Below are 22831 nucleotides of genomic sequence, written 5' to 3'. Positions count from 1 at the left end.
GATTATGGAGTGCTACAAACATAGAAACAATAAATGTCTCAGGCACCAGGACCAATACAAGTTTTAAAAACGGGGAAAAAATAAAATACAATTCAGTTTGTTATTTGTGCAGAAGAGCAAAGTTCAAAGCTGGTCTGATATCCATAGCAAATAAATCCATGTTAATGTCCAAAGAAAAAGAAAAGCAACATTCAGAACACAGAAACAAAATAAATCAAGCTGAAACACGCCTGAGCGCTACATTACTATATTTGTGACGTTTTCATTAGTTACAGCTCGACTTCACTGCAGCAGAGAAACAACATCTGTCTTGTGATGGAATAAAATTCATTCTGTTGTTTATTTACATCAGGAAGCAGAGATATTAGCACCCCAACATTTATCTCTTTCCTATCACAGCTATGTTTTATTCTTTTTATACCACAGAAAGTCGATCTAAATCCATTACTTTTTCAGAAAATTGTTTAATATAATTTTTTTAAATGCAGGAGAACACAATAATGCTGCTGGAACCTTCACACCACTTTTTTTCTTTAGTATGGGGCTAAATATGGACCACTGTCTCCCTCTAGAGGACAAATCTGTCTAGACAATCAGGACAACCTTCAGCCTTCAAACTGCAATTTTACTTTAAATCTAAACTTCCTTCTCTTTTTACTAATTTATCAGACCATTAATAAACTAAGGGCTGTTTAAATGTTAAATACATTTTTATAAATGTTGATTTTGGTTTGAATATTTCTATTGAGTTTTCAGTATACATATGCAAAACATATAATAACCCCAACCCTCACCAACAAAACCCTAGAGTAGCGCTCATGGTGTCCATTAAATACGCTAAGAATTACATGGGTTAAAAATATTTAAATATATAATAAATTAAAACAAATAAATAACTTAAATTGAATTAATTAATTAAAGAAAAAAAGGGGGGGGGCAATAATAATTATCTGAAACTACCAACAAAATCAATGAAAGGGCACCACATCTTAAAAAAGTTTTTTTTCCCATCCTCTAAATGAGCAGTAACACTCTAATTTTGGACATGTCCAGAACACATGGATTAAAGTACCCTCAGCACACTGACACCTATTGCACAAGGAGCTAGTATCAGGAAACATTTGGACTAATTTAACTTTGGATACACTACCAGTCAAAAGTTTGGACACACCTTCTAATTCAGTGTTTTTTGTTTAGTTACTTATTTTCTACATTTTAGAACAATACTGGAGATTTCAAAACTATGAAATAACACACAGGGACTTCAGTAATCCATATGTAACAACAACAAACAACAGTCAGTTGTTATTTTAAGACACGAAGGTCAGGTGTTCTGGAATAGTTCTTGCAAGAACAGTATTGTCAAGTGCATTTGCAAAACCCATCAAGCACCATGATGAAACTGGCTCACATGAAGACCATCCCAGTAAAGCAAGACCAAAACTGACCTCTGCTGCAGAGGAGAAGTTCATTTAGAGTTACCAGCCTCAGAAATCACCAATTAACAGCACCTCAGATTAGAGGCGTTATGAAGGCTTTACAGAGCATCAGTAGCAGACATATCTCAATATCAACTGTTCAAAGGACATTATTGTGGATTTCGGCCGCCTTCAGCATTGTTTTACAATGTAGAAAGAAATAAACATCAGGAAAGACCATGGAATTAGAAGGTGTGTCCAGACTTTTGACTGGTCGTGTATATGAGCTCTGTGCACTACTTTGAAATGAGAGAGTGCTGAGCACACATAGATGATGAATGAACCTGCCTAAGAATATAGTTCTAAGTGTCATCCTAAAGTGATCCGTCAAGGTCCTCCTCCCAAGCTCTCTTAATGTTATCTATGGAGGAAGATGAGACCCCAACTGTTCGAACGAAGCAAATAAATTAAATAAATAAATAAATCTTTGAAGCATTTTATCCCCTTGTCAAACCAACTCCTAAACAACCCATCCTGCATTGTAGGCAAGAAGAGGTGATTACGGACAACAGGGCTAAGAAGAGAAGAATCCTTAAAACCAAATGATTTCCTAAACTGCGTCCATATCCTCAGCGAGTGTTTTACCACTGAACTATAAGAATTTAACTGCAATTTGGTTGCTAGAAGGGACCATTTAGAAATATCTTTCTTAATCTGTTCCAGAAACATACCAAAATTATGTTTAAAAAGATGTTTATGATGGCGAGTGATACAATTCAATTCAATTCAATTCAATTCAATTCAATTTATTTTGTATAGCGCCTTTTACAATGAACATTGTCTCAAAGCAGCTTTACAAAAGAAGAAAACAGAGAAAGGGGAGGGGAAAATGAAAAATAATAATAAAAAATAACTAATTAACTACTAATTAACTAGAAATAAGATTAAATTATTAAATTCTATAATTAGACTATTTTATCCTATTTTATCCCTAATGAGCAAGCCTGTGGCAACAGTGGCAAGGAAAAACTCCCTGGGATGGAAAGGAAGAAACCTTGAGAGGAACCAGGCTCAGAAGGGAACCCATCCTCATTTGGGTGACACTAAACAGAAAATAATGTAACTGTAGCTGATTAATGTCCTTTCTACAACCGCAATCAATGACCCATGAGGAACTATTAGGTCAGTGTAGTTTCTAAGGTCATTATAAACACTAGTTCTTTGCTGTCACGGGCTGACAGATGAAATGGCAGATCTGTGATGGTGTGAAAGTCCCCAAGTGGCTCTGTCCATGGCTGTCTCCTGGGTCACACAGATCCATCCACAGCATCAGTGGGCACCATCAAGTGGCGAGACTCCGACCAGGGGTAGGGCAGTGGTCACACTGGAAACTGGCAAACACTGGGAGTTCAGTAGTGGGGTGTATAGCTCGACAAAGAAAGACAGAGAGAGAAAGAGAAAGATATTAAGTATGATTCTGATCATGTGATGCTAAAAGACAATGTAGAATTATGTGTAAAGTGCAGGCAGGGACTCCGGCAAGACTAGCTATGACAGCATAACTAAAAGGGAGAGCCAGAAGGTCACAGACATGAAGGCTTCCCGGGACATAAAGCATCCAACCACTTCACAGTCAGCAAACCTGAGTGACTTGCGAGGGTGGTAAGATGACAGCATCCAACACATCCCAGTACACCAAACACTCTATGACCATGAACCTTCCAGATCTGCTCCTTTACCTAAGAAAACTATACAATAAAAGCTTGACTAAACAAATGTGTCTTCAGCCTAGACTTAAACATTGAGACTGTGTCTGAATCCCGAACACTAATTGAAAGTCTGTTCCATAACTTTGGGGCTTTGAAAGAGAAAGCTCTGCCCCCTGCTGTAGCCTTTGCTACTTGAGGTACTACCAAGTAACCAGCACCCTTTGATCGGAGTAGGTGTGGCGGATCATAAAAGACTAAAAGATTGCTCAAATACTGTGGTGCGAGACCATTTAGTGCTTTATAGGTTAGTAACAGTATTTTATAATCCATGCGATATTTGACTGGGAGCCAGTGTAGTGTGGCTAAAATAGGAGTGATGTGTTCATATCTTCTGGTTCTAGTTAGGACTCTAGCTGCTGCATTCTGGACTAACTGGAGCTTGTTTCTGCTCCTACTGGAACATCCAGACAGTAAGGCATTACAATAATCCAACGTAGAGGTAACATAAGCATGAACTAGTTTTTCTGCATCATGAAGCGACAACATATTTCTTATCTTAACAATATTCCTAAGATGGAAGAAGGCTACCCGAGTGATATTATCTACATGGGCTTCGAATGAAAGACCAGAATCAATAATCACACCAAGATCTTTTACTGCTGGACAAGATGAAACCAAAAGACCATCCACCATTAATTAAGACCTCCAATCATTAATTATAAGTGTTTTAGTTGACAGAGATCTTATATTTAACAGTCCTAGCTTCAGATCAAAGGTGCTGGCTGTGCATTCACTATCATCTAGTTTTATGTTAATCAGGTTACTAAAACAAATTTTCTGATTGTTAAAACATTTTTATTTGGTTCGGGGAATAGACACAGTCTCAATGTTACGAACCCTGAGTGATGACTCATGGCAGCCAGCAGAGGGTCGGATTAGTTCCCTGGCCATGGCCCTGGATTGTCATCGATTAACTAGATCTGCTCTAAGACTATATGCTATGCTGCAAGAAATGAGAGCAGCACCCTCCAGAGTGGGATGGACACCATCCCGTCCTAACAGGCCAGCCTTGCCCTCAAAAGAGCTCCAATTGTCTATGAAGCCCACATTGCTTTTGGAGCACCACCTGGACATCCAGCAGTTCAGCGACCATAACCTGCTGTAAGCTACATCGCCACACCACATTGGGATGGGGCCAGAGCATACTACGGCGTCGGACATCGCCTTCGCTAATTTACACACCTCTACAACATTATTCTTAGTAACCTCAGACTGACGAAGGCGTATATCATTAGCTCCTACATGGAAAACTATCTTGGAGAACCTGTGCATGCCTAGGACCCTAAGATTACCTGCAATGTCCTGTGCCCTGGCTCCCGGAATACACCTAACCTGTGCTGCTGGAGCCCCTAAAGGCCTAGCTAATTTCAGATGCCTTAAAATTGAGTCTCCTATAACCAGAGCTCTTTCAGGTTTCTCAGCGGGTGCTTCACTGAGGAGAGCAAACCTGTTGGTCATGTGAAGCGGAGAGGGGTGGTGCTTCCATGGGCAAGCTTTAGCGTTAGCCTTGGCTGCGCGACTATGCCGCCGAGTCGTCACCCATTCGCCCCGCTGTGAGGGCTCTAATGCCGGAGTTGGGGGGTTTCAAACTCCACCTAAGGCGTCCAGACTTCCTCCTACAGACACTACACTGCTCACACCATCACTAACCCTCTCTAGAGTCTGGATGCGCACCTCTAAAGCTAATATCTTCTCTGTCAGAAAGCTAACTAGTGTACACTTATCACAGGTAAAATTGCTGAACATCCTGCAGCTCACACACTGTACAAGCTGAAAGTTAGTCATACTGAATGATCACGTACCATTCAGTGAATCTGTAAAAACGGGGGGGGGGGCTTCACCCGATAGAAAACAAAATAACAATTAACTGCGATATGCAAGTAAAGATTTAGCAAACGAAAACTGACAGAGTAAGAAATTTAGGTGACACCAAAGTAAGTAAATTTGTTTTTTACAGGCTTCAATGGTATATTGGAGTACTGTAATTGCATATCTACCTTATTGATTGAACCTTATGTAGCCAGAAAACTGACCAAAATTCTCAAGCATGGTTAAAGCTACAGGTAAAGAAGTCTGTGGATTAGAGATAAAAAGTAGTAAATCGTAATAATTCCAGTAATCTGCTGACACTCGAGTAGAACAATTGCTATAGTTTCAATAGCTAGGGAAAATAATAATGGGCTTAACAGACAGCCCTGGCGGGTTCCACGATACGAATTAAAGGGTTGAGAATACAGACCATTGGTCAGGACTACAGCAGAAGGAGCGCTGCAAAGCAACAAAGAAATCCAAATTTTTCCAAAACTTAAAAAAGATACTCACACAAATGCCTTCTCAGCATCCAAAGAGACAACACATTCTGGAATAGACTGATGCTGACAATATACCACATTAAGCAAACGGCAGATAAAGGGTCTTTATCTTTAAGCAATAAAGAGATACATACTTGATTTAAAGTTGGGGGGAGAGTTCCTTTCTCAAAGGCCTCTAAAAAAAACAGTCATCAAAAAAGGATTGAGCTGTTTTGTTTTTGTTTTTTTTATTTTTTTTATAAAACTCTGACAGAAAACCGTTGAGTCCTGGGGATTTCCCAGATTGTAGGGAAGCAATAGCAGCTTTCACTTCCTCCAGAGATATTGGAACTTCTAAAAGGTTACGAACATCAGATGATAAGATGGGGACATTTGATCAACCAAGAAAATCTTTAATATTCCTCCGTGAAGGGGAGTCAGAAGCATACAAAGTAGAATAAAAGTCTCTGAACTCATCATTAATAGTACTTTGATCATTTGTGATCACCCCATTGTCTAAACGAAGACCACTTATAATTTCTTTTGCCTGGAACCCACGCAACTGATTTCTCCTCACTTTCATAAAAACACTCCTGGTTCTCAAAACAACCTCTATCTCATACATTACCAGTCAAAAGTTTGGACACACCTTCTAATTCCATTCCTGATGTTTATTTCTTTCTACATTGTAAAACAATGCTGAAGGCGGCCGAAATACACAATAATGTCCTTTGAACAGTTGATATTGAGATATGTCTGCTACTGATGCTCTGTAAAGCCTTCATAACGCCTCTAATCTGAGGTGCTGTTAATTGGTGATTTCTGAGGCTGATAACTCTAAATGAACTTCTCCTCTGCAGCAGAGGTAAGTTTTGGTCTTGCTTTACTGGGATGGTCTTCATGTGAGCCAATTTCATCATGGTGCTTGATGGGTTTTGCAAATTCACTTGACAATACTGTTCTTGCAAGAACTATTCCAGAACACCTGACCTTCGTGTCTTAAAATAACAACTGACTGGTGTTTTTGTTGTCATTACATATGGATTACATAAATCCATGTGTGTTATTTCATAGTTTTGAAATTTACAGTATTGTTCTAAAATGTAGAAAATAAGTCACTAAACAAAAAACATTGAATTAGAAGGTGTGTCCAAACTTTTGACTGGTAGTGTAGGTCGAAAGTAAATCCAGTAAATACAGGTCCGGAATAGGAGATCTAGCATCCAACCTAGAAATCTCATTAGCAAGAGATGTTTGCTTTTCTTTGGAATGCTTTCTTTTATTAGTGGCATACGAAATAATTTGGCCTCTCTTATATGCCTTAAGAGCCTCCCACACTACTGAGTTTGAAACATCCGCTGATTTATTGACACTTAAGAAGAAAGGAATCTGGTCGGCAGCAAAGGAAATAAAATTCTCATCTGCCAAGAGTGAAGTATTCAAACACCAGTGTCTCCTAAGGGAAGGCAAGTTTGAAAAGGTCAAGTCAAGGATAAGAGGGGCATGATCCGATATGATAATACTTTGATATGTGCAGGATTGAACTCTAGGAATTAAAGCTTTATCCAAGACGAAATAATCAATCCGAGAGTAAGAATGATAAACATTTGAAAAAATGGAAAATTGGAAAATTCACTTTTTTGGGGTTCAAAAACCACCATATATCTGGCCATATTCAGAAAAGAAACTATTCAGGTAAATAGATTATTTGCCTGTGGCACATTGCTTGGATGATGAACGGTCCAACACTGGGTCAAGACAGCAACTGAAGTCTCTGCTGAGTAAAAGAGAGTGCGAATTTGTAGAGAGTGCAAGTTTGAAGAAACTGTCATCATCTAAATTAGCGGAATAAACATTAACTAAAGTTATATTCTCATTGCATAAAGTGCCCGAAACAATTATATAATGACCACTCTCATCTGATGTAATATCATTTGCTGCAAAGGGTAGATTCTTATCAATCAAGATAGCTACACCTCTTGCCTTTGCCTGAAATGGGGAAGATCTGCCCGTCCCACCCACGGTTGAGGCGGGATTGGTCTACACTACGTAAATGGGTTTCTTGCAAAAAGACAGCCTCTTGCTTTCAACTGTCGGAATTGAGCAAGTACTCCAAACCCCCCAAAACAACAGCTAAATACATTACCCACTTCCTTATTTCTCCTTACCTTAGATACTCTCAGCCCCCTAAGGTATAATATCCTCAGCATGAAATATGTAATGCCCAGTAGTAGATTTGACATGTGAGCAGATCTATGGTATAACAATTCATAATTCACTGTACACATTTTAGCGATAAATTAATCATAGGGAAAACCATAATAGATGTGAATACAAAGAGAAACAAGAACCTTCCCTGAGATTAACAAAAACTGTAATCAAAAACAGTAATTATAACATCGAAGAAGGAGCAAAAATACATAAGATAAAGAATGTACTGTATAACATATCTTCCTCAATGGGACAGATCAGATCAAGTCAATAAGAGCGTAGAAATGTCCGCTTGACTCAAAACTATACAAGTGAAAAGTAAATAGACCTTAACACTTCGAAGGGCCAAAAAGAGTCCGGTGTTACACCAATAATATGCAACGGGTCATCTTGTAATATAAACAGTATGAAAAAAAGTACACATCTCATAGAAATCCACCGGTCACATCTACCAAGATGCCACGTCTAAGAGTCCTTACAATGAGCTGTTAAGAAAGTCTTAGCCTCATCCACCGATGCAGTTATCTTCTGTTCACCTTACTTGGTCATAATCCTCAATTTTGGGGGAAAAGAAGAGATGGCTTAAATCCCAGAATGTAAAGCTCAGTTAGCTCGGCACATACCACTTCCAACAATTGAATTCTCTCGCTGACGAGGTCTGCATTAGATTCCAGAGATGTTCATGGACCATGGTCTTGTTTTTGTCCATAAAGATGTTAGTGGTTTTAAGTTCAGCAGAGATAGCTGCCCTGTGCTCTTCCAATAAACTTGTCAAGGCTGACATGCTAACCCCACCGTGAGTGGCTGGTTCATCATTTTTAGCAGCAGTGTCTTTTTTCACTTGTTTGACTGCTTTAGATGCCATTTCCTACTTTTTTATATGTTAAATGTATTTACCAAATACCTTGGAAAGTTTTAAACTGGTTGAAGATTGTTAACTGTAAATAAAAGAGACTTGTACAGGGACAAGAAGTTAGACATGTCTACTCCATTTGCATCTAAGACCAGAAGTCTTATACATGTTGATTTTAAGTATATAAAAATGCATATTTAAAGTATTTTTTTAGTTTATTATATTTTATTTATAGTTGATCAAATGTTTTATGTTAGTAAACATTCTATTTTTAAGTTTTTCTTTTATTGTATTTAAACTGTATTTATTTTGGATTTTATTTGCAGTTGATTTTAATTTTAGAACAGAATTTACTCAACTTTTGTTGCTCCAATTTCATTTAATTAATTTATTACATATGGCATTTCATTTTCTTTTCAAAGTCAAAATCAAAGTTTTATTGTCACTTCAACCAAATATAGCTGATGCAGTACACAGTGAAGTGAAACAATGTTCCTCCTAGACCAGAGGTGCTACACAAAACAAAAACAAAGTACAGGTGACGCGGACAAACATAGAGCTAAACTATACTTAAGGTGCAATTCTTTAGAAACTAAACAAACTCTCTCGAGGAAGTGGTGGAGAGGAGGACTCTGAACAAAATGCTGTCCATCATGGCCAACTCTGACCACTCACTGCACATAGTTTTCTGCAAACAGAGGAGTGTGTTCAGTGGAAGACCTCTATCGCAAAGCTGCTCAACGGACAGACTTAGGAAATCCTTTGTTCCCAGAGCCATTCGGCTCTTCAACACCTCTCTATAGGGACATGGGAGGGACTGGGAGTTCTAGACTAAGGCTCGTCTGCTATATACATCACGGTGTTACATGTATAACTCTCTCATCTGTTAGATTCAGGGTCTACTCAGTTACTCTCACTATTGCATATCTTGCCATTACAGACTCCATTTCGTTGTCACTTTCATGCTGCTCTTTACACAGTTACTTTGGTATTTGAACAAGTAATACCATTTGCACTGTCACTTTTACATATAAAATTGCACATCAAGGCTGCACTGCAATTAATTTTATTTCTCTTATTTGTGCCCCCCCCCACATTTGGCTAAAGGCTAACCCCTTTAAACCACTGATTCCATCCATCTTTCTCTCTAATGCCCGATCGATATGCTACAAGATGGATGAAATACGACTGGGACTGGCGACGTGGAGGATTTTGGCAAACTGTTGCAGCATGATTTTCACCAAGACCTGGCTGGATAGCACTGTCCCAGATGCGGCTATTGAGCTGACAGGCTTCACCGCGCACCGAGCTGATAGGACGGCAGACTCGGGTAAGAAGACCGGTGGGGGCCTGTGCATCTACATTAACAACTCTTGGTGCACACAGACCATGGAAATGGATAGGCTTTGTTGTCCGGATGTGGAATTAATGCTGCTGAAGTGTAGACCGTTTTATCTTCCTCGTGAATTTGCATCTGTTTACATCTGTGCTGTGTATATACACCACCAGACGCTAATGCTAAGCTAACGCTAACACAGCTACATGATAAAGACAGTGTCTTTATAGCAGTGGGAGATTTCAATCATGCTGACTTGAAGACGGTCCTTCACAAATTCCATCGCAATGTGAAATGCGCAACCAGGGAAGATAAGACTCTGGACCAGGTATACACGAATGTAGCAGATGCATACAAGGCACAGGCTTATCCCTACCTTGGCCTGTCTGACCATTTATCACTACTGCTACATCCAAGGTATACCCCAAGGAATAAAACTGCTGGGCTCACTGTAAAGACTATAAGATCATGGCCTGATGATGCCATCCCCAGGCTCCAGGACTGCTTCTCCTCCACAGACTGGGATGTATTCATGAAGCACGGACCTCTCACATGTGAGTCTTTTGATGAATACACCTCAATGGTTTTAAATTACATCAATTACTGTGTGGACAATGTGACATTCTGGAAGCAGATACGTGTGTCTCCCAATAAGAAACCTTGGATGACGAGGTCCAACTGTTGATCAGAGCCAGGGATGTAGCATTTAAATTGGGGAACAGGACAGCATATAGTACTGCCAGGACTGCACTTAGGAGGGGCATAAAATTGGCCAAAACCCAATATAAACTGCGGATTGAGGCTCATTTTAACAGCTCCACCAACTCCCGGCAGGTATGGGAGGGAATTAGGGTCTTAATGGATTATAAGAGAACAACACCTCTGTCTTTTAATAACTATGGCGCCCTAGAGGAGGAGTTGAATATCTTTTATGCCTGCTTTGATAGGGGCAACAGAGGTCCACTACTGCCCTGCCCTCCCTCTGATGATACTGCCCCAGTCCTGAGCAGCCATGAAGTAAGACAGTGTTTTCGCAACATTAATCCCAGGAAGGCTACCGGACCTGATGGAGTGCTGGGTTGGGTGCTCAAGGCTTGTGCAGCTGAACTGGCAGAGGTCTTCGCTACCATCTTTAATCTGTCACTGTTGACATCATGGGTTCCAGCATGCTTCAAAAACACTACAATAGTTCCCGTCGCCAAAAGATCAAACATTACCTGTTTAAATGACTACACACCGGTTGCACTCACACCCATACCTGCAAAATGTTTGGACAGGTTGGTGATTAAGCGTATTAAGGATTCCATACCACCCACACTGGACCATTACCAGTTTGCATACAGAGCAAATAGATCAACAGAGGATGCAGTGGCTATTGTGCTCCATTCCATTTTAGAACATCTGGAACACAAAAATACATATGCTAGGCTTCTCTTTGTTGATTTTAAATCAGCATTTAATACCATCCTGCCAAACAAGCTCCAAACTAAGCTTTGTAAGCTTGGACTAAGCACTGTATTGTGTAACTGGATTATGGACTTTCTAATGAATCGCGTACAGTGTATGTGAGTAGACAAATACACATCATCCTCAGTGCGTATTAACACCGGGGTCCCCCAGGGATGTGTACTAAGTCCTCTACTTTATACACTCTACACACATGACTGCTGTGCCTCCAGTCCTTCTAACTACATCATAAAATTCGCTGATGACATTACGGTAGTAGGTCTCCTCACTAACAACAATGAGTCCTTATACAGAAGAGAGGTGGAACATCTGGCAGCATGGTGTGATACCCACAATCTGGCCCTCAGTGTTAAGAAGACCAAGGAGATGATTGTGGATTTTCATAGAGATAAGAGGACTATTTATTTACCACTCATTACTGGCAATGGGATGGTAGAGAGGGTCACCAGTTTTAAATTTCTCGGCCTAAGTGTATCAGAGGATCTAACGTGGGGTAATAATATCACCTCTGCCATAGGAAAGGTCCAGCAGCGCCTCTTCTACTTGAGGAAACTGAAAAGAACCAACCTTTCTTGGCAGCTTTTGGTGAACTTTTACAGTTGTGCTATAGAGAGTGTGCTGACATATGGACTCTTGGTGTGGTTTTCCAGCTGCACTAAGGAGGAACAGCAGGCACTGCATCGGGTGGTGAAAGCAGCGGGGAAAATCATCGGGACAAGTCTCCTGGAGATTAGCACCATCTACACCACGCGATGCCTTCGTCGAGTGCACAACATCTTGCGTGATCAGCATCACCCTGCACATCACCTGTTCCAGCTACTGCCCTCGGGTAGAAGGTACAGGTCCATACGAGCTAGAACCACCAGACTGTCCCACAGCCTTTTTCAAACGGCTGTGAGGCTGCTGAATGAGCAATCACCCCCCTCCCTGCCCCTACCTATCATTATATACCACACATCACTATGACAATAACTGTGACTTTGCATTGCTGCAGTACACATGATAACACAATTTCTTGGTTTGACCCTTCACCCCATATTCTATTTTTTGACATAACTGTTAAGAATACTGCACTTCTGCACTATGGTTGCACTTTATTATAATATGCCTAGAAAGATGATGCTCTAATGATATCTCGTTGTTGTTTATACTCTGTTATTTATAACAATGACAGTAAAGTGAATTGAATTGAATTGGTTTGATTGTGTGGTGATGGACTTGGAGACGGTCACGTCATCGATGCACTATCTGATGTAGCTGGTCACTGATGATTTGTATTCCTCCATGTCAGTGGTTTTGCCATTGGTTGCAACCTCCCTGAACATGTCCCAGTCAGTGCACTCGAAACAGTCCTGAAGAGCAGAGATGGCTCCTGCTGGCCAGGTTTTAACCTGTCTCAGAGCCAGTTTGGTGCGTCTGATGAGTGGTCTTTGCATGATTGAAATCTCCAGCAATAATAAACAGTCTGTCGGGTTGAGCATTCTGCAGCTCGCTAATAGCTCTGTAGAGTTCACACAGACCCTCCTTAGCATTAACGCTGGGGGGAATGTACACTCTGACAATGAATACGGGGGTGAATTCCCATGGTAAATAAAATGGCCTGCATCTAACTCCACTAGCGATGAACAGTAATTAGACACTAGCACAGAGTTCTTGCACCATTCTGTGTTGATGAAAACACACTACCACTGCGAGTCTTACCGCACAGAGCTGCATTTCTGTTGGCATGAAATGCAGTTAGCCCAGCTAGCTGAGGGGCATCGTCCAGAACTCTGTCGGTGAGCCACATCTCCATAAAAAAAAAAACACAGCAGTCATTCATTCCAGATATTAAGCAGTAATAAGAGAAAATGTCTATTAGGACATAGTGAATGCAAACATGGATTTCAAGACAAAAATAATAAAACAAGTTGGATGTAAATCGACATGTTCGCTCATGTGGTGAGAAGCAAGGACAGGATTGTTTCACTCAGGTTCGGTTGTGAGCTGTGAAATACCAGGGCAATTTGTTAAAATATAAAATGAGATACTTGGTATATGGATGTAATAAATGAGGATATGAAGCTACTGGGTGCAAGTGTTGAGGATGCAGAAGATAGGGATAGGTGGAGAGAGATGATTCAATGTGGCGACCCCTGAAGGGAAAACCCAAAAGAAGAAGAAGAAGAAGATAAAATGAGACACTAAAAGAAGGTTGAAATCTCCAGTGTTTAACTTCCTACCATCAATAATTATTGTTTTTCTGTTATTGTTAACCTTCACTAGGCTGCATGTGAGAGCCTCCTTTGTCTTACATACTCCATGGCCCTTCAGTGCAAAACACATCAGCAGACCAAAGTCCCAACAGTAAATTCAGCAAAAAAACAGAAATCTCAGAGACACTGATAGAAACATGGCATTAAGTTCAGAAATACAACAGTAGCAACAACTAAAAACATAAGGCAAATACCAAAAACATCACAGATAATTCAGGAAACAGTACAGTACATGACAGTAAAACCCAACAGACAAGGCTGCTAGAATGCAAACATGAACACAAATTAGGAAACGTGAACTCAAATTAAAACACATGTAGCAAAAACATAGGTTTAAAAATATTCTAATTCAAATACATCACAGCAAATTCAAATTTGGAAACAGCAGCAAATACGGAAACACAGCAGCAAATTCGAAAAACAGACACACTCCTCAGTGTCTTCCCCTCTGACAGCACCCCCTGAAAGTCCTTGGATATTTCAATCTCCCATCCGACCAGCTTCAGTCTTCTGACTTTCTGGATTCATTCTCTTTGTCATTCAACAGCTGCCATCCCACACATAAGGGGGGAAATGTCCTGGATCTGGTCTTTGTCCTTCCCCAGCTACAGATATGACTGCTACCCCACTTCACATCTCTGATAATCACTTGGTATCCTTCACTATCATTCTTCCTCTCGTACCTAAACATAACTCCCTGCATTTCTCTTGCACCCACCGAAACCTTCACCATCTTCCCTTCCTCTGTAGCTTCCTGCACTCTTTCATTTCTTACTGACCATGACTCCTTTTCCTCCCTACCCCTGGACTCAGCTACAGACACTTTTCTCTCCTCTCTTTCCTCAACCATGGACCTTCTCTGGCATCTGTCCACTAAACACAGGAAGACTTATCAGATGTGCTGCACAGCAATCGGAGAGAACTATGATCAGCAGAAAGGAAGTGGAAGAAATCTCAACTCGACGCAAATCTCTCTTACCATATGCTCCTGTCCAAATACTCTTCGGACATGACTTCTGCCAAGACTTTCTTCTACAAACAAAAGCTCAAAGTTTCTGCACAAGATCCCTGAAAGCTCTACATCATCTTCTCTTCATTACTGAACCCCCCGGCTTCATCTGCACCATCCTCACTGACCAAGTTTTTGCCACTTTTTACACCAAGAAGATTGAAAAGTTCTGCCAGACCTTCACTTTTGCCCCAACTTCATCGACATTACACAGTAACAACTCCACTACTCCTTCATTGAAGCATCTCTCAACCGTAGCAGCAGAAGAGGTTTTGCAAATCGTCCAGTCTTGCAATCCTACCACCTTCCATCTGGATCCAATCCCTTCCACTATGCTCCAGACCATCACGCCTAACCTCCTGCCCTTCATCACCACAGTCATCAATGGATCCAGGACATCTGATCAGCTGCATGACTATCAAAGCAAGGGTTATCCCCATACTGAAGAAACCTTCTCTGGATCCCTCAGACATGAGCAACTACAGACTGCTATCACTTTTCTTGATTCTTTCTAAAATTCTTGAACGCATTGTTTATAATCAGCTCTGTAACTATCTATTGCAGAATAACCTCCAAAACCCAACCAGTCTGGCTTCAACACAGCACATTCCACAGAGACTAACCCAGGGGTAGGCAAGTTCGGTCCTAGAGAGCCACAGTCCTGAAAAAAAAAACTGTAGCCTTAGTAATCCTGAAGACCTTGATTAGCTTGTTCAGGTATGTTTGACTCAATCCTGCAGATTCAGCTCCAACCCTAATCAAACACACCTGAACAAGCTAATCAAGGTCTTCAGGATTACTAAAGCCTAGTTCACACTACAGGATTTTAAGCCCGATTTAAGGCCTGGTCACACTACAAGACTTTAACCGTCGGCAGATCGCTTTGCTGTTCAGACTACATGACTTCACTGTATGTCTTTTTGTCCTTGTGGTGTTCACACTACGCGACGCTTTGTAAATGATCCACAAGAGGGGGTCGCACACCACACGATCTGACAACAACTCGTCACTCAACGCCTCAATGCCGTCCCCAAACCACGTTTTGTCATGAAAACACACGCAACAGGTGTATCTGGAAATGACGCAAGACTTTCGGTAGAGTTTTGTTTTGAAAATGGACGTCAGCAGGAGTCTCGCTCTAAATAATTGTTAATTTATTAAAATAAATGTTGTGTCCACACTATTTTTGAAACCATGTTGCTGCTGCTGCTTTTCTTCTGGTGACCTCAACCTGTTGACTTGCTCTCTCATTGGCTGGAGGTCGTAGCTACAATTGACACCACGTGATGTCGAGTCGGTCGACCGTCCCAAATATTTAACATGCCAGATATCTGGATTTTGTCTGCGAGGTGTCAGCGAGGCATCAGTGAGCCTCTTTGGAGGAATCACGAATAGTGTGTTCTGGATGTTGGAAAACACTGTGAACATGGTGTCTGTTCATCTGATGCGTCTGTGTGTGTGTTTGTGTGTGTGTCAGTATCTCAGTCAGTGTGTGTATGATGTTGGTGAGCGTGGGTCAGACTGCTCAGGTCGGACTGATCCATTCTCCCGGTTATCCACACGGTTACGGCCCCAAAGAGTCTGTAACATGGATACACTGTGCTCCATCTGGTCATGTCCTCATTCTCATGCTGCTGCACCTGGACCTGGAGGAAAGTTTCAACTGTGAGAATGATTTTCTGAAGGTAGATGACAGGAAGTAACTCACTTTGTCCTCTTCACAGCATGGTCTGTTTCCTGCATTGGTGTTTTCCTTCTCATTATTTTTTTCATACTTGTTTTTTGTTAGTTTTAAAAAATTCTTGTTTCACAGTGGCTCTCAGTTGGTGAAGTTGTGCGGCAGAAAGACATTGGAGGAGCTGCAGTCTGTCAATCACACGTTCCGCTCATCCACCGGTAGCTGCCTCTCCATCACCTTCCAGTCTGATAACTCCACCACAGAGACTCACACAGGCTTCAAACTGTTTTACACAGCACAGGGTAAAAGAATAAGACTCAGGATTTATAAAATATCTTCTGTTTTCCTAAGAACACCACAGGTCTGAATGCTGGCGTTGAGTGCTGACCTTTGACTTCTGCCCCCAGATGTTGACGAATGTGTGGAGAACACTGTGAAGTGTTCACATTTCTGTCTTAATTACAAAGGAGGATACAGCTGCAGCTGCAAACCAGGATACTACCTTGGTGAAGACCAACATGAATGTCACGGTATGGAGATGCACACGCAGTAAAGTTCAGTTTCCTTCTAATTTCTTTACGTTTCTCATCATTCTATTCCACTTCTTTCCTTCTCATTTTTAGTTTTTATACACATCTGTTCTTAAAATACATAACAACACACAAACGACTCATTTTAAATGGTTACATACAGTTTGCTGTAGAGCACTTGATTACAAAACACTCTTCTGTTAGCTGAAGTTAAAAACAAGCTGATCTGATCTGTTCAGTATGTTGCACTAGTTTAAAAATATCGTATGAAGTACTGACTGTATTTGTGAAATGATGACTAAAGGCTCTCCTTGTAATGTGAAGTCCCTGATCTTCACTTACTTGCGAGCTTAGTTGACACTTAATTCAATTTGAATCACTCTCTTATTTTTCCAAAAATATGAAACCAATATGTTCCAAAAACTTTCCAGAGTAAAAACCAGCAGAAGCCACAGCAGTTACCATGTCCACCTGCTTCATCATTGTCTCCATCCCAGTCCTCACATTGAAGGGTTTTAAGCCTGCCCTAATTTCTCTTTTCTTTCAGTTGATTGCACAGAGCAACATCATGGCATGGGACTTCTAACATCTGCTGGAACTCCCGGGCCATACTTCGAGAACACCAGATGCTCATTCCGTCTCTCTGTGGACAAAGGTTTTCAACTAAGGCTAAGATTCATCGTATTTGACGTGGAAAGCAGGGATGGAAAATGCGTGGACTTTGTAAAAGTATGTGTCACTGGAAGGTCATATGACCCATATGCAAGTGTTTAACAGATTAACCTAAATCTGACCTAAAAGTTTTTAAAAAATTATAAACAGTAAGAAAACAAATTAAACAAAAAATAAATAAGGAATATGTCCCAAAAAAGGGTAGCAAGAAAAATTATTAGGAAGTGGCATAATAAACAGAATGTTACAGAATAATTCAAAACAAATGGATAAAGTAGTTTAAGGCATTAACAGGCATCATTAACAGCTGTTGCAGCAGCTAAAAAAATTAAAATTTCTTATGAAGTCATGACTAATTGTGAAACAGTGTGATATAGTTGATCTTCACCCACTTGAGCATTTAGTTCTGTCGTCTCTCCTAGCAAAGGTTTCTTCTTTCTTTCCCTCAGGTTAAGACGCCCACTAAGACATTCGGGCCATTTTGTGGCAAAGACAAACCTGCCAACATCCTGACCAATTCCCGGCATGCTGAAGTCATCTTCCACTCGAACCTGGAGGGAACGAATCAGGGCTTCATTCTCGAGTACAAACCTAAAGGCAGGATTTCAACAACACTTTAATAACTGGATTGTTTACTGACACTTTAAACGTGTAGCATGTCCACTGGTTAGTTTACTCTCACTGCTGGACGTCTAGTCAACTGGTGATTTGTCTTATCTTACAGCTGGTGATTAATTATATCTTGCAGGTACAGAATGTCCTACACAAGTGACGGCCAACTCCATTATGCTTCCCAAGAAAGATTGGTATAGTGTGGGCGAGTCGGTTAGTGTGAGCTGTGTGACCGGATATGCTTTATCTGATGTGAGTATAGAGAGTGAAATAAAATTGTTAGGGGAAACACTCCAACAGTTGGCTGCTTGATTCAAAATACAGACAGTTCTATTATTTGTTTGTTAAAAAGAACACCATATGCTATGTTTTACAGTAAATGTTACCGAGACACTGGAGTTTGTTGACTATCCCTTGTATATGTCCCAGCTGTTACTTCAGAAATGCTAACAGGTTAGAACAAGCAACAATCAATGCCTTATAACCAACTGGAATCCAGAATTCAACAGTGGAGAACAAACACGTCTATGGTTTCGCTCATCATGGGTGTGAATCCCAGTCTCCAGCTGTTTACGGCTAGCATTTGAATTTAGAAGAAATCTCATGCAGCCTTCAAAACTACCGAAAGGTCCGTTTTCAGATGAAGACATAGCTCACAACAATCACGACAGCATAGTGAAAAGAACGGGTGAAAAAGTAGAATATTTCAGTTCTGATGCCATCTCATACAGGATGCTTGTAATCCTCCAGAGATACATAAAGCACACAGAGCAGCACAATACAAGAAGTCATGTGTCGATTGTGGAGTGTGGGAAGAGTCTCTGAGATTCAGTGACGTTGAATAGAATCTTTTTATTTTAAAGAAATCACAGTTGCTAGCTGTCAAAGGGGGAGGAGTAGATAGTTTAACCAGATTTACCCTAATTTCTTCCTTCTTTTCTGCACACAGGGCACTGATACATTTGTGTCCAGATGTCAATTAAACGGGGAGTGGAGTCCCAAATCCAGCTGTCAATGTGAGAAAAACTCCAATAATAATCTGTTTCCTGGACATATAATCACCCGAAATTAGAATACTGGTATCATCATTTCTGTATCTGTTTGATCTCAGTGGTGAATTGCGGAATTCCTGAACTTCCAGACCTGATGGAGCTGACAGAAGAAGACCCAGAGACTACATACAAGCACAACATCAGTATAAAGTGTCGAGAGTTCTACAAACTGGAAGGAAAAGGTAAATCTGTGTGTGCCTCTAGGACCAGGAGCAGTCCAAAATGTCAAAATCAAAAATCTGAAACGCTATCTTGGTACGAGAGCAAAGCTCAAAAGGCAGATGCTGCTCTAATGTCCAAAGCAAATCCACATCTGTGTTTAAAACAAGGAACAAAACTAAACATTGTAACTGTGTAACAGGGCAAAGCCTCTTGACCAATCAGAACCCTGAATCTAACAGCGCTGTGGGACAAGCACAACTAAAAGTTTTGATAAAACACCCACTCAGATAAAACCTGAATAATGGAAGATCATGACTGCAGTCTGCTGGAATGCAAATCCTTTCTATTGTAGCATTAATTACAATCATGTAAATAATCAGAGCTTGTGAGCCATATTCTCTTCATTCCTTTCTTCACCTTTTCTCTATTTTCAGCCAACTTCACCTGTGAAGCTACTGGAGAATGGGTGGCTGACAATGGAGAGGTTCTTGCAGAATCATCATCGCAGTGTGTCCCAGGTATAAAGACTCAAGTATCCAGTGATTTGTTTAACGTGAATCAGTCTTTTTGTCATGGAAGAAAAAATACATTTTTCCTCATAGTAAAGGAATGGACAATTTATTTGCAAAATGACCCAACATTTAATAATAAATCAGAAAGAGTTAAACATTTAAATCTGCTTCAAAATCATGAGCAGATTTTGCAATGCTTGCAGTTATGTTGATGTTCAAGTCAGAGAAAGAGACAACATCTACATTAAACTGACACCATTGTGGTAAAAGTTGAAAAATTTATGCATGCACAGTTTTTACCACATTTTGTACAGTACACCATCAAAAGCTCTCCAATTTAGAATTTTTTTTTTCTTTTTTAGAGTGTGGCATAACTAGAAGCTTTATTTACGGGTTGGGTTTTCATGGACAAAAAGCCAAACTGGGGCAAATTCCCTGGCATCTCCTGGTCAAACAAGCTCGATTGGGAGCCGCGTCTCTAATTAATGACCAATGGGCTGTCACGGCTGCTCACGTTGTGCAAAATCAGACATCGCTGACTTTCATAGGAGGGATGATCGACATTGAAGATGAAAACATGGTCGAAATGGAAACAGAGAAGATCATAATTCACCCTAATTATACAATAGGAACCTATGATAATGACATTGCCTTGGTGAAGATGTCTTCCCGGGTTCCTCTCAGTAGTTACCTCTTGCCAGTGTGCCTTCCAGAGGAAAAAACTAATGGACCAGTATTGGAGAATATGAAGGGTACAGTCTCGGGGTTTGGTGTGACAGGAAAATGGGACATTCAATTTCTGTACCATTGTCTCGTGATGGAATATCCAGGTGTCTGCTTTGACACAAACCTGACGGTCACTGAGAACATGTTCTGTGCTGGTAAAACAGCAAAAGACAGGTACAGCTGTACAAGAGATGGCGGGGGTCCGCTCTTCATTCCCATGTTGTGGGACCATTACCAAAGCCCTTACCAAAGGTTTTACCAAAGGTTTTACCAAATCCCTTACCGCCTCATGGGGATTGTGTCGTGGGGTCCTCCAGAACATGGGAATGATGACCATGATAAAGGTTATTATACCAAAGTGGAGAATTACCTGAACTGGATTATGGACACGATGAAAAACAATTAGAAAAAAAAATATGTTAAGGTGATTGTTATTTACACACGACAGAAAGGTTTAAGAACAATTCACTTCAAATCATATCCCTGTTTGTATATCAGAGGAGTTCAGACAATAAAAATATAAACGATACCTCTGTGCCCTGCCTTTTTATTTCCACCAGGTTAGAACAGCAAACACGGGTTCCCTTTTTAGCCCTGTTTCACCCATCACGTGGAACAGCAGCACAAGAAACGGCATCTTGGGTAACATTCTGTAAGATACACAATATTCATTATTTTACTGTGATTAGCACTTACAGTGAGAGTGGAAACTGCACTGGTTTATCTGGTTTATTTTTGATTGGCTACAAAAATCAAATCTGCAACAACACAAAAATGCAGTCATACAAATCTAAAAACAATAAATAAGAAAATAAAACTGCAACAATACATTCTAAAACCATAACAAAGATGCAACACTGGAGGAAATCTGTGATGGAGAGAGTAATGGGCTGAAGACAGAGGACAGGAAGTGGCTTGCTCTATATTTTCTTTTCACGTTTTCTCTTTTTTCCTCCTTTTGTGCATTGATTTATAGTATTTCATTTTGGATTATAACTCACTAACTCACTAACCTGTAAGAGAACAATCCTGAAACATTCCTGGGAAATCACAAAATGTGTCAAATCCATCCAAAGAGAGAGAGAAAGAGTATTGCAAACTTAAAAGGTTAAGGAAGTATATTTCCTCACCCTATTGTTATTATTAGTATTATATATTTTATTTTTTAATTACCTGATTTATCTGTATCATCTTATTATGCAGTGAATTTTGGCTTTCCTGAGTTTTAAGATCAGATTATGGAGTGCTACAAACGTAGAAACAATAAATGTCTCAGGCACCAGGACCAGTACAAGTTTTAAAAACGGGGAAAAAATAAAATACAATTCAGTTTGTTATTTGTGCAGAAGAGCAAAGTTCAAAGCTGGTCTGATATCCATAGCAAATAAATCCATGATAATGTCCAAAGAAAAAGAAAAGCAACATCCAGAACACAGAAACAAAATAAATCAAGCTGAAACACGCCTGAGCGCTACATTACTATATTTGTGACGTTTTCATTAGTTACAGCTCGACTTCACTGCAGCAGAGAAACAACATCTGCCTTGTGATGGAATAAAATTCATTCTGTTGTTTATTTACATCAGGAAGCAGAGATATTAGCACCCCAACATTTATCTCTTTCCTATCACAGCTATGTTTTATTCTTTTTATACCACAGAAAGTCGATCTAAATCCATTACTTTTTCAGAAAATTGTTTAATATAATTTTTTTAAATGCAGGAGAACACAATAATGCTGCTGGAACCTTCACACCACTTTTTTTCTTTAGTATGGGGCTAAATATGGACCACTGTCTCCCTCTAGAGGACAAATCTGTCTAGACAATCAGGACAACCTTCAGCCTTCAAACTGCAATTTTACTTTAAATCTAAACTTCCTTCTCTTTTTACTAATTTATCAGACCATTAATAAACTAAGGGCTGTTTAAATGTTAAATACATTTTTATAAATGTTGATTTTGGTTTGAATATTTCTATTGAGTTTTCAGTATACATATGCAAAACATATAATAACCCCAACCCTCACCAACAAAACCCTAGAGTAGCGCTCATGGTGTCCATTAAATACGCTAAGAATTACATGGGTTAAAAATATTTAAATATATAATAAATTAAAACAAATAAATAAAATTAAATTAATTAATTAAAGAAAAAAAGGGGGGGGGCAATAATAATTATCTGAAACAACCAAGAAAATCAATGAAAGGGCACCACATCTTAAAAAAGTTTTTCCCCAGCCTCTAAATGAGCACCTAATCTTTGCAAGGTAGAGACAA

The 22831-nt window shown here is 40.0% G+C and overlaps 1 protein-coding gene across 1 annotated transcript; it reads left to right on the top strand.

Moving 5' to 3' along the window:
• Nucleotides 1-9772: 9772 nt before the first annotated feature.
• Nucleotides 9773-20959, top strand: LOC131361695 (mannan-binding lectin serine protease 2-like). Its single transcript, XM_058403163.1, has 14 exons — nt 9773-9872; nt 10052-10295; nt 11996-12181; nt 16093-16308; nt 16423-16589; nt 16695-16817; nt 17365-17546; nt 17939-18086; nt 18238-18353; nt 19051-19117; nt 19213-19335; nt 19750-19833; nt 20190-20775; nt 20818-20959. The coding sequence occupies exons 1-14, from the start codon at nt 9773-9775 to the stop codon at nt 20957-20959; spliced, it is 2484 nt and encodes an 827-aa protein (XP_058259146.1).
• The last annotated feature ends 1872 nt before the right edge of the window (nt 20960-22831 follow it).

The sequence above is a fragment of the Hemibagrus wyckioides genome, linkage group LG01 (assembly GCF_019097595.1).
Source record: "Hemibagrus wyckioides isolate EC202008001 linkage group LG01, SWU_Hwy_1.0, whole genome shotgun sequence".
Classification (NCBI taxonomy): domain Eukaryota; kingdom Metazoa; phylum Chordata; class Actinopteri; order Siluriformes; family Bagridae; genus Hemibagrus; species Hemibagrus wyckioides.
This window is presented reverse-complemented; position numbering and strand designations above follow the sequence as displayed.